Source organism: Clinocottus analis, unplaced genomic scaffold, assembly GCF_023055335.1.
Source record: "Clinocottus analis isolate CAN_PGR_092001 unplaced genomic scaffold, fCliAna1.0.p SCAF_10, whole genome shotgun sequence".
NCBI lineage: Eukaryota > Metazoa > Chordata > Actinopteri > Perciformes > Cottidae > Clinocottus > Clinocottus analis.
This window is the reverse complement of record NW_027175821.1, coordinates 18,520,195-18,533,506: the sequence shown is the minus strand read 5'-3', so window position 1 is coordinate 18,533,506 and position 13,312 is coordinate 18,520,195. Positions and strand designations below refer to the sequence as shown.

General features: G+C 38.4%; 1 protein-coding gene and 1 pseudogene across 1 annotated transcript; one reads left to right on the top strand and one right to left on the bottom strand.

Annotated features, from left to right (window-relative positions):
• Positions 1-1,363: 1,363 nt before the first annotated feature.
• Positions 1,364-6,337, bottom strand: LOC137794794 (signal-regulatory protein beta-2-like). The gene is made up of 7 exons (XM_068591812.1): positions 6,333-6,337; positions 5,441-5,466; positions 2,886-3,017; positions 2,329-2,670; positions 2,057-2,188; positions 1,925-1,968; positions 1,364-1,808 (listed from the first exon to the last, which is right to left on the bottom strand). The coding sequence occupies exons 1-7, from the start codon at positions 6,335-6,337 to the stop codon at positions 1,686-1,688; spliced, it is 804 nt and encodes a 267-aa protein (XP_068447913.1). The 3' UTR covers positions 1,364-1,685.
• A 1,835-nt stretch (positions 6,338-8,172) lies between these two features.
• LOC137794745 (immunoglobulin kappa light chain-like) lies at positions 8,173-9,598 on the top strand (annotated as a pseudogene).
• Positions 9,599-13,312: the final 3,714 nt, after the last annotated feature.

The window sequence follows — 13,312 nt, the reverse complement described above, 5'->3', positions numbered from 1 at the left end:
CTCGTTTTGGTTTATAGTTGCCCTGCGTTTTCCATACTCCAGAACAGTAGGTGGCGTAGCGACCGTTTAGAGTCGACCTGCACACCGACGTTCACCGATATCTCCCTCCAGGAATTCACCTCAATCTGCGTGTCAGACGGGTTTTATAAATGCTCATATTTGTGGACCTCTTCAGCCAAACGTTCTTCAACAGGATCCATTGTTCCTGTTTCTGCTGTGGCTTTTAAAAACAGCGGTATTATGCTATGAAACCGGAAATGCGAGACGCAGAAAGGACGTGTTTAGCAGATCAATCACAGTCTTGCGGGCTTGCGTTGCTTTAACGGATAGTCAGAAATTTGGGGTGACGCATGCAAACACGCAAAATGGCCGATTTCACCACGCAAGGGCGGCCATGCGTGTCTTGCGTGATTGTGTCTCTGCGTAAAACCCGAGTATAAATCAGCCTTTAGAACTTACAACGTGACTTCAGAATTACTCAACGACAATTTGGTTCACGACCACCGGACTCGCAGTTGGAAGTCTCATTTTGACGTCACAAGCTCTGACGGTTGCATCTAGTCACTTGAATTAGTTTAGTTTGTGGTACAAATTACTTACGTTTACAACGACAATTACTTTGTTACAGTAGCTGCTGCCAGCGTCGTTCAAGGAAAGGCAGAGGCGACTACAGCCTCTATATATGTATATATATATATATATATATATATATATATATATATATATATATATATATATATATATACATATACATATACATATATATATATATACATACATATATATATATATATATACATACATACATATATATACATACATATATATATATATACACATACATACATACACAGATATATATATATATATATACATATATATATATATATATATATATATATATATATATATATATATATATATATATATATATATATGTATCACCATCTAATATAACCTTTTCACAGCATACCTCAAGATTATGATACTAGAAACAGAATCATAAAATATGTTTTATAAGAGTTACATCAACACATTACTTATCCAATTACCATCTTTATTTGCCAAATACATTTAAACATATTTTTGTTCAGAGCCTTGATAGTGTGGAATGTAATTGTTTTTTTTTTAATTTTCGTTATTTATTATTTAAAATACTTAATAGTTAGATCTCAAGTTGATGGTGGTTACATACATACATACAACACATTGCTTTTTATTTACAGGAATTATGAAATATATATATATATATATATACTGTCCTCACAAGGTTTTTATTTTTTCTTCATTATAGTAAATAAACCTTCTGGATTTTTTAATTTTTTAAAAATCCAGAAGACAGAAAACGGCGCGCCTTAGCTCTGATACGTATCGGAGAAGTTAAAACAGCACATCAGATACAAGAGAACTTCCTCAACCCTCTGACTCTTTCAATCTTTCAAACAGTGTATTTGAGTGGTAGCATTTTATAAAATATTGGAGATATAAGATTTAACATTGCAGGTAGAATATCAACAAAAGCCATTAAAACACAAGATAAACATTTTTTTTCCGAGGTTGTCAAAGTGAAAAACTAACCAATATCAGGAGTGAAGCAGCATATTTACAACAGTGTGCCAGACAAGATGCATATTAGCTTTAATGACCAAATCCATCAGATTGGATGGACAAGTCCATCCAATCTGTCAAGTCCTGACATCAGAGTAGATGGTTTCTTCCTCGGATGGTTTTACGTTCTTTCTTTCTGTTCTGCCAGTGTGCCTCTTGGTAAAGGTTGGTGCCGAATATGCCAATAAGTCCTCATTTCTCTGAATAAATAGAGGAACTATATTATAAAATAGCATATTTTATGTTCTAGATATGTGGAGAGGAAAACAACATGTCAATAACTTCTCCAGTGTCATCTTTTCTTCTTAAACCTTACCTGCTGATCGGATGTTGCAGCATTTGTTTGCAGAGCAACGGCAGCTGTATTTTAAAATAAATACAGATTTAGGATGAATATTTACATAAATCAGTCGTGGTAACTCAACATACTGTGAGAAACTGATATTACCGTTGCAACAGGCACATGTTTTTGTCTTGATGGTGTAAATCAGGACGGCAATAACAATCAGACTTATAGTCAGAGCTGCTAAGAGCACAATCACAACTGTGTTGGCCTTCTGCAAATCCCACTTGTTGGGTGCTGAAATAATGCAGAAATGAGCATATTATCAAAGTTAACAACTATTTTGACAAGAGGTACAATTGCTTTGTAATACGTAATATTAATGGATTCAAAGGTAATCTTTATTAATGATTTATTTGAAAATGTTTGGCCCTTACCTTTAATGTCCAGTTTTGTTCCTTTTCCAAATAAGATCTCTCCACATGTGACCACAGCGCAGTGAAGAGTCCCGGCATCAGAGGAGCTGACGTTCTGAGAGAAGCTGTACACACATTTATCCTCAGGACTTTTCTCACATGCAGCTCTGTTTCCATGAACATACATTAAACTGGGAGGAGAGTCATCTGATCCGGCTCTGAACCAGAACACCCTCTGTTCTCCTGGACACGCTTTCTTCTCAGAGTCTGAGAGGACTGAACACTGCAGAGTCACTGAGTCTCCTGGACGGACCGGCTCAGATGTACGGTCCTGGAGGACAGCATTGATATCAGGTTCTGGTCCTGGGAAATGATGATAATGATAATAAACATTGTTAAAAATGATTGTTTATACAAACACTGTTCTATAAATATCACACATGTACTATATTTATATATGAACACACACACACACACGTACACACACACACACACACACGTACACACACGCACGCACACACACAGACGCGCACACACACAAAGGGAAATTAAAAGTAAAACTGCTAAATAATATTTACCTCCAATTCTCAGAAATGTTCCATTCAAAAATGTCATCTCAACGCCGTCTATTTGTAGACAATAGTAAAGTCCAGCATCGCTGAGCTTTGCTTCACGAATATGAAGCAGAAATGTTCCAGGTTCTTGTTTTGCTGTAATGCGAGGAGTCTTATTAACAACATCAAAATCAAAAGTAAATGTTCCTCCCAAGACTTCAGGTAAGTTTCCAGAAACAAGTCTGATCCAAAACAAGGTTCCTCTGAGCACAGATGTGTCGCGAGCACAAGTCAGAGTCACATTTTGTCCAACACCAACAGTCTTTCTTTCAGAGATCTGATCATCTGTGCATCCTGAAAATATCAGAGGAACACAGATCAGTGATTAATGACAGAAAAAGAATCAGGTATGTCCTGCTAAATTACTGTGAAAACATGACCATAATATAAATGTGTATCCAAAGTAAATCTGACATTTCTACTCGTACTTACGCCCCACTCTGAGAATCAGCAGTAAATAAAATATGGTCATCATTTTCTTGTGAATCCACTTGAGACTGCAGTTAAAATAAACCATATTAGAAGATGGCATGCCTTAATGTAATCATATGACGTGGGAGGGACCAGTTTCAGAGCAATCTGATTGGTCTCTCAATATTTTCCAACCGTAACACATGAAACAACTCCATCAGCGCACATTTGGTTCATGGTGGCTTCTACAGCTGATAGAGTCAATGTAACATATGGTTTCCAGAAACCCTGAAGTGAAGCAGACACATTGTTTTTGAGATTTATGGTTGAGATATTATCTCTGTCCAGAATACACTTAGCCATTTCCTCCCCTCATGTTTAAGCTGGGGTAAGTTAGACCACAATAAAGACATTGTGAAAGTTAAGATCATCAAAATGACACACTTACAAGATTTAAGGGCAATCCAGCAATGACGTATTCTCCATTCCCAAAATGTCGGGGAACTTGCAAAAGACAAATATCATAATAAAAAAGAAGAGTCATCAAAATTGAAGGAGCAGAGACAAAGACGTCCTGATTCTTTCTTCCAACATCGAGCTCCAAAAACACTGGATCCTACATTTTTTATATTTATATTTTTTTCCCTTTTATTTAACCAGGTGAAATCCATTGAGAACCAATTCTCATTTACAATGACGACCTGGCCAAGAGGCAGCAGCACAGTCCACACAAGTGACACAAACAGCAAGACAGTGTGACACATGAGAAAATGACTAAACACAACATGGGTCAATCTATAAGCACTACGTACACACAAAGGTGGATAACTGGATGTTCTTTGTAAAAATGGAAGAGAGAGAAGTGAGGGCTGGTCAGCAAGTACAGCTGTAAACTGTGACTTGTTGCAGCTTTTGTTTGAACATGTTGAGAGAGGTGAGAGCTGTTAGTTTGAGTGTTTTGTAGTGACTTTCAGTCATTTTCGGCGGCAACATGAAAGGCGTTTTAGACCAAACATAGTACGCTCTTTTAGAATGATGAGACTAATGAAGTCACTAGATCGTAAATGGTGATTACTGTCAGAAATGTGCAGACGTTTTGAGAGGTAGTGAGGGGTCAGGGAGTTCGTGAACTGATAAGGGTTTGATTTCCCAGGCTAAGGGAAATTGTAACTTTTTTGATATCTCAAAGACCAAGAGACAAAAGGTCGAAGATGGGCCAGTACTTAGTGTTCCCTTTGTTTCACGTGTCATGAAGGTGTGACTCAACATGTATAAAAGAGGGCTGTGACTTTTGCTTCATTGACTCTTGTGTCACAGGCTGACCTGAGTGGCTGTGCATACCTTTCCTTCTTGCAAGAATAAATGGACGAAAGACAATTTTGATTCAGAGATTTCATTCCTCCTTAGCAGATCAACTGAGGAAATCTTCCATTACGTTCCTTAAATGGATTTGTAGACCACGAGCAGTTCGTGTTGTGGCCGCCTGGTGTGGAGGGAGGAACAATCCACCAGTCTGTAAAGATCAGTGGTGAGTGGTGAAGGGTGCACATGTGGCAAAACCGAGTGTGTCAGTTTTCTGAGGGTAGTCTTTGATGCCATTTTATAAAATGATATCGCCGTAGTCAAATAGAGGAAGGCTGGTCGTACTCACAAGGGTGAATTTGTGAAGGAGGCCTTGTTTCAATACAGGAAACCCAGAAGGTTATTGATGTGTATGTTAAATGAGAGCGATGATTCTTTAAACTCAAAAGCTCCGTATTGCAGGATTTGAGTTATACATTTCTCTCCAAACCGGAGTTTGAAATCAAATTATCCTGTTCATGTAAACACCTTTATTCGAATAACTGCGGTCCGACTACGATCCGATTAACACCTCTGGATAACTCGATCCGACTGGGTTGATAATTCGGACATCCCGGCATGTAAACGGTGAATTGGATTAGGAACTGGACTATGCGCCTTAGCGCATGATCAAGATCCCGCCGCCCTCTCCCTCCCTCCCTCCCAGGTCGTGGCCCAGAAGTCGAAAGAGACGATAAGTTGTCACTGCCGGGAGCCGGCCGGCAGAAACAAACAAACATAAAAGTCGGGTCACAAGTCGATACTACCTTCGGTGGGTGTCTCTGCTAGCTCCCTGCTGTAGCCAGCTAGCGCTGCTGCTAGTTCCCTGTTTGCTCTCCGCTAGCTCCCCGACAACCACCGAAGGGAGCGGGGTTCTCTCCATTATGAAGAGTGAAGAGGTCAAGCGGATGTAACCAGAATAATTTAATCTGGGATCTTAATTATTATGTTTGAACTATGTTACTGTCCCCTTCAGTGAGGTCGACAGGTTGTCACGCAGCAGTTTTTCTCTGTACACAGAAAACAGCTAGGAGAGTCAATCTTTTCCATAATATACAATCTTTGTTACTTAATGTACAGAGATCGATAGAAGTGATAATCCATCTCTTAATAGAGGATCTTTGTTTTTTTTATGTCTGCGTTTCAGTATGGTAGGAGTTATGAGGAGGAAAAGATTAGTTTGATTCCGACAGAGAAAAGTTAGTAACTTTAAATTGAATGTTGAACGACGAGTCATTGAAGAGCTGCAGTTTCGCCCAGAGATACTGAGAACTTTGAACATTTGATATCCTGGTGAGTTGGTTGACGTTAAATGCTTTTACCGTTGTGTGTTAGCTTCGTTAGCAGGAATGTTCGATGATATGTTGAAGTTAATTGTGTATTCTACTAAAACCAGTCGGGATAAATCTGAACGGGATACAAAAAACATTTATGAAGGTGTAATGATTGTAATTGAATGCATTAAGTTATGTATGTTTGCTAATTAGTTGCTATATTGTGTGTGATGTTTACAGCCATGCGGTCTGCAGGCCCAGTTGAATGAGTTGTATTAGTAATGAACTATTGTCCTGCACATGTGCATAGGCTGGTTTTTTTGTATAGCTTCTTTGTTGGAACCAGAGGTGTCGTCCATCCACCGTCCTGCATGCCATCACTCACCCCATCTTCATTCATCTCATTCATCTATCTGCAAATAGGTGAGCGAGTGTTGCTTAAGTCTCTGCCTTGAAGGTTTGTCAAAGGGTGTAAAAATGTCCCACCACAGCTTGTGTCTGTCTGTGCAGCTGTTGCATGCAGCGTTGCTGGTTCTTCTCGCTTCATGCAGAAGGCATTTACAAAGTGCTGCGAGACCAGAAAGAATGACGGGTTTATTCAATTGAGTAGTTGTCCACTTACATGTTTTACATTGTGTATGTCACAACATGGAAACTAACTGTGCCTACAACCTAAAATGCACTGATGTGTTTTTGTCAGCTTTGCTGTACAGTCGTGGGAGGTTATGGGTGACAGCTACACAGCAGTTCATCGGTGAAGACCACAGACAGTCGGCTATTTGATCTCTCACTTTCTGTTTGAATGTGCACATGCATTTCAAAGCAGACATTTAGACTCGGAAAACAACGGCCAGTTAAAAAAGAGGAAATAATAAATGAAGCAAACTATTTCAGAGTGCTGCCAAGACCATGAAGATATCAAGACCAAGAGGCGCTAATGAAGTAAAGAAGGTCATGAGATGGATGATGAAAAAGTCCATCGTGCTCTGTGTGGCTTTGGCCAAATTTCGTTTCACCTTTCCACGCAACTGTCATTAAAACCTGCAGGCTACCAGCTACGCTGAAGCTAATGCTGTTTCAGAAGTCCTCCTTTTCACTTCTTAGTGTTGACTGGATGTCCAAATTTAGACAATTATCAAAAGTGCATGAAGTATCACTGTAAAACTGGACTCCAGCCATCGGAACGAGCTGTTGTTGGCCATAAATGGCTCCATTGTGTAAACCAACCGCTCAGTAAGTCACAGGTTTGTTTTCGGAGGCAAGTTACGGCTCAGCTTGCACGACTTCTCGCGATATCGTAAGATCATGCGAGAATCCATCTTGTCAGGCTTCAAGTAAAGCGTTTGTGCCCAAACCATTGTGGCTTTGACCAATCAGCATCCTGAGAGGCGACACGGAGAGCCAAATTGTTCAAAACAACAATTCTAATCAATTACATTAATTCTGAATAGGGGCTTGGCCTCGTTACATCAGATCTGGAGAATATTTCTTCAGTGAAAGAAGAACAAAGAACAGCACTGAAGGCATTTCTCAAAGGAGAAGGTGTTTGTTCTCGACTGACGGTGAGAAACAGATCACCAATCACCGACAGAGTACTTTTTGAAAGTGCCTGCTCTTTTCCAAACAATGACGGCTTCGCAGATTGTTCAGTGTAACAAACCATGTGGCAGCCTAATTGAGGGCGAGTTGTGGATTTTTTGGTTGACCAGTAGAATACCATCGAAACGGGCAGGAAATGGAAAACGTGGATTGTGTGACCTGTGTGCATGCTATCAAAATGAATAAACACATTTCTACACACCACAACCTTTAAATACACACGTGCAGTCAAGAAGTCAGTACTTGCTCTTAAAAAAGGAAAAACACAATGGCTATAAAAAATGAAAAAAATCGCAATGAATTCAGTCATGCGATCTAAATAAAGACACTGTATTGAAATACAACACATACTAGAACATGTAGATTTTCCCATCCAATGAAAAAATTTGCCGAATGAAGGAGGAAGGTCACTTTCTATAGCTCAGCCCATCATATACTTTGACTATGTTCCACTTGGTTGTGTGACATCAGTAGTGCAAGACAAGAGTGCTGCACCACAATGAACTCGGGACTGGCTGCTTTAGTCCTACTTTGTACAGTTTGTAAGTACAATTCTTAACTACTTTGAGAAGACACGACCATGTAATAATCTTTTGAAGAGTAAACACTTTACTTGACCTATTTACTTATCGTGTGCTGTCACGCTGTTACTGTCTGTCTCTTTTCTTCAGATGTGATTCAAACTGCAGAGGTTCCTCAACACGTCTCTTTGACTTTGGCTGAACTTGGTGGAAATGTTACGTTGCAGTGTCCAGTTTCTGAGATGGAAGGCAAATTATTTTACTTGTACAAGCAGCCTCTGGGAAATATACTTCAACAAGTCGTGGCTGTTATTCGTCGCAAAATGACAGTTAGTGAAAAATTTTACAACTCACGCTTCACATTAAAATATGAGAAGACTCAGATTTCTCTAACCATCAGAAATATCAGCAAAGAGGACGAAGCAACATACTTCTGTATCAATGTCGCTGCATTTTCATCCAGTTTTGTCAAAGGCATCTTCTTGGCTGTTAAAGGTAAAACATATTTTACTTGCAGAGTTTGAGCCACATTTATTTTCATGAAGATCAATAATTTCCTCTGATGTCTTGTGACCTGCATCACACAGGTTGTAATCATCAGAGGTCTCTCTACGTGAAACAGAGTCCGCACACTGAGTCGGTCCAGCCGGGCGGCTCAGTGACTCTCCAGTGTTCACTTCTCTCCAAGAACAAAGAGGACAGAGTCCAGTGTCCAGGTGGACACAGTGTGCACTGGTTCAGATCTGGATCAGGAGAATCTCATCCAGGCTTCATTCTCACTCACAGTGACACACAAGAAGAAAGAAGTTGTGCGTACAGTCTGTCCAAAACTATACACAACTCCTCTGATGCTGGGACGTACTACTGTGCTGTGGCCGCATGTGGAGAGATCCTGTTTGGTGGAGGAACCAAAGTGGACACAAGTACGTTTTTACAGTTCAAATCATGTTCATGTGATTGTAAATCAATATAAGATTGTTGATTAGTCTAAGTGGATACCTTAGCGTTAATACAAACTTGAAGCATTAGTTATCAACTAAATGTTATAACTATTTCATAGAGGCAGTACATTATTAAGTTAGCGCAGTAATTAGGTTTTGTTCCCTATGAGCTTTACGTTTTTCAAGTTGCATTTATAAATCACTGTTCAGTATTTTGTGTCACTCTTCAATGCAAATATAGGAAAGCGTATTCTTGACTTTACACTTTATTGAACATAAACTTATAAATTGTGGCCGTCAATAGTTAATAGTCTAAATGTCACTGTTTAACATGTAACATAGGAATACTCCCAAGAGTCTACAAACTGCTTTCTTTGTGATTCAGAAACTGGGTCCAGTCCAGGACCACAACCGGACCCAGTCGTTGTGCCTGTGCTTGGAGTACTGCTGGCCTGCTGTGGGATTGTGATCATCGTCCTCATTTTCAATCAAAGGAAAGTTTGCAAAAATTGCAAAGGTAGGTTCATCATATTTTACTTTCACTTCTGTTGCGCTTTTTGAGATTGTACCATAAAGATCTCAATGAATGAAAATGCTTTGCAGTTAAAACAGAATATGTGAGTTTAAGTTGAAATTCTTTCGTTGTCTCGTTGAGTTATGTTCGACCACAATATAATAGTGAACATCCAACTTCCCTGTCATTACAAACTATCACCCAGCTGCTCTTGAGTAAAACACCACGCCACCCTGACTGCAGAAAGCTCCAATGGAGCAGTTTACTGTTTATTACATCACTTACACGTCTCCGTGAAGGCAAACGTGAACATGTGATCTATACCACATCGATATGTGTGTACACATTCTGATGGCTTTGTTTCTATTTTAACAGGAGCAGAGATCGCTTCCCACCATCCTGGACATGACAGGTCAACTGTGGATCAGTGTGATGATCTGGTAAATATGTGGACGTGTGTGTCTGCTTCGCACTAGCTAGCAATCTAGATCTGTAGGTGTGATAAATATTCTGCCACTAGCTCCACAAGACACATCTATAAGTGTTGAGTATGTACATACAAAATAATATCTGTCACTAATACATGATTAAGTATAGTGCTCATGACGAAAAGTATGTTCAGATCAATGTAAATTTACTGTAAAATAATCTGCACTCTTGGTCTTGAGCACCCCAAATCTGAAATATTGGTCATTTACACAAATATTCTTTGCAGGATGCTGAAGCAAAGAGAGTTAACTATTCAGCACTGGATTTCTCCACAAGGAAAGTGAAAGGAGAAAAGAGGAAGAAGAGAGAGTTGCCACAAGAGTGTGAGTACTCTCTTGTGAGAGCAGATTACCACAACCAGCAGCACCCTCGTCCATAGAAAGGGCCCCGAAGTCAGAGTGCTCCAGCCTTGGTCTCCTCATTTAAAATAACTGCATCTTCACTCATCACAAATAGTAGAAAATCGATCATTTCAGTTTACTGGGGGAGATTTCCTGAAGTTTCATCAAGCTGAATCGGGCCAGAGCCCCGTTCCTCGTATCGGGCTGACTCAGTTAGTTAGTCAGGATAAGATTACATAAGTCAGGCTTTTCGGTTCCACGAAGCAAGTTTGGCAAAATCACCAGAGCAACTCATCCATAAACTTTAACCTGCTCCATTGCAGGCGAACTTAAGTTAGCTGGATAAGCTGGCCACTCCTCTGGGAATAAAAGGGGCAGCTCCCTTCCTCAGAGATCCCATTGATGATGGAGCAATATCAGTTAGATTAACGTTTCATAGGGAGAGAGTTTCTTCGTTATCATCATGAGGACTTTCTATATGAGCGCTATCGATTCTGCCAACAAGGAATCATTTAAATACAAGACCTTCTCTAACCTACATTGAACACCACACGACGCAGCTGAGCATGGACTGTCTCACAGACTGGATCACAGACTAGACCACAGACTGGATCACAGGCTAGATCACAGACTGGATCACAGCCTTGGGCTATTTTAAGAGTGGTACAGTTTTGTAGTGTCACCGATGCGGAGAACATCCAGGGTGATTCAACAGAAGGGATACTTCACAACTCAACACAGTACAAATACATCTCAAACATATTCAAAAGAAATGCAGAGCAGTCTGTAGACACTGGCTTGTGTTTATACCAACATGCATTGCTGATGGTGCACCAGAGAGTTACATTGTGTTCTTTTGTTTGTTTCTGGTGTTCATGTTGTGTCTGTTTCACCATGAATAATATTTTATCTCTGTAACCTGTAATGTTAACTTCCCATGCTAAATAAACAATAAAATAATACATATTCTTGATACCAGATCTCAGACAAAGATCTTACTCTACATCAGTTATTTATACCACATACACTCCCATATATATATATATATATATATATATATATATATATATATAAATGCCCACAGGCACATCAGAGTGTATATATGTATGTATATATATACATACATATATATACATACATGCATATATATATATATATACATGCATATATATATATATATATATATATATATACACACACACATATACATATATATATACATATATACACACATACATATATATATACATACATATATATATATATACATATATATGTATATATATATCACCATCTAATATAACCTTTTCACAGCATACCTCAAGATTATGATACTAGAAACAGAATCATAAAATATGTTTTATAGGAGTTACATCAACACATTACTTATCCAATTACCATCTTTATTTGCCAAATAGATTTAAACATATTTTTGTTCAGAGCCTTGATAGTGTGGAATGTAATTGTTTTTTTAAATTTTCTTTATTTATTATTTAAAATACTTAATAGTTAGATCTCAAGTTGATTGAGGTTACATACAAACACATTGCTTTTTATTTACAGGAATTATAATTTATATATATATATATATATATATATATATATATATATATATATATATATATATATATATATATATATACATACTGTCCTCACAAGGTTTTTATTTTTTCTTCATTATAGTAAATAAACCTTCTGGATTTTTTAAAAATCCAGAAGACAGTAAATGACGCGCCTTAGCTCTGATACGTATCGGAGAAGTTAAAACAGCACATCAGATATAAGAGAACTTCCTCAACCCTCTGACTCTTTCAATCTTTCAAACAGTGTATTTGAGTGGTAGCATTTTATAAAATATTGGAGATATAAGATTTAACAATGCAGGTAGAATATCAACAAAAGCCATTAAAACACAAGATAAACATTTTTTTCCAAGGTTGTCAAAGTGAAAAACTAACCAATATCAGGAGTGAAGCAGCATATTTACAACAGTGTGCCAGACAAGATACATATTAGCTTTAATGAGAAAATCCATCAGATTGTTACTCTAATCTAATGGATTTGAGTCCAAAATCCATCAGATTGGATGGACAAGTCCATCCAATCTGTCAAGTCCTCACATCAGAGTAGATGGTTTCTTCCTCGGATGGTTTTACGTTCTTTCTTTCTGTTCTGCCAGTGTTCCTCTTGGTAAAGGTTGGTGCCGAATATGCCAATAAGTCCTCATTTCTCTGAATAAATAGAGGAACTATATTATAAAATAGCATATTTTATGTTCTAGATATGTGGAGAGGAAAACAACATGTCAATAACTTCTCCAGTGTCATCTTTTCTTCTTAAACCTTACCTGCTGATCGGCTGTAGCAGCATTTGTTTGCAGAGCAACGGCAGCTGTATTTTAAAATAAATACAGATTTAGGATGAATATTTACATGAATCAGTCGTGGTAACTCAACATACTGTGAGAAACTGATATTACCGTTGCAACAGTCACATGTTTTTATCTTGATGGTGTAAATCAGGACGGCAATAACAATCAGACTTATAGTCAGAACTGCTAAGAGCACAATCACAACTGTGTTGGCCTTCTGCAAATCCCACTTGTTGGGTGCTGAAATTATGCAGAAATGAGCATATTATCAAAGTTAACAACTATTTTGACAAGAGGTACAATTGCTTTGTAATACGTAATATTAATGGATTCAAAGGTAATCTTTATTAATGATTTATTTGAAAATGTTTGGCCCTTACCTTTAATGTCCAGTTTTGTTCCTTTTCCAAATAAGATCTCTCCACATGTGACCACAGCGCAGTGAAGAGTCCCGGTATCAGAGGAGCTGACGTCCTGAGAGAAGCTGTACACACATCTCTGTGTCGAGTTATCCTCAGGACGTTTCTCACATGCAGTTCTGTTTCCATGAACATACATTAAACTGGGAGGAGAGTCATCTGATCCGGCT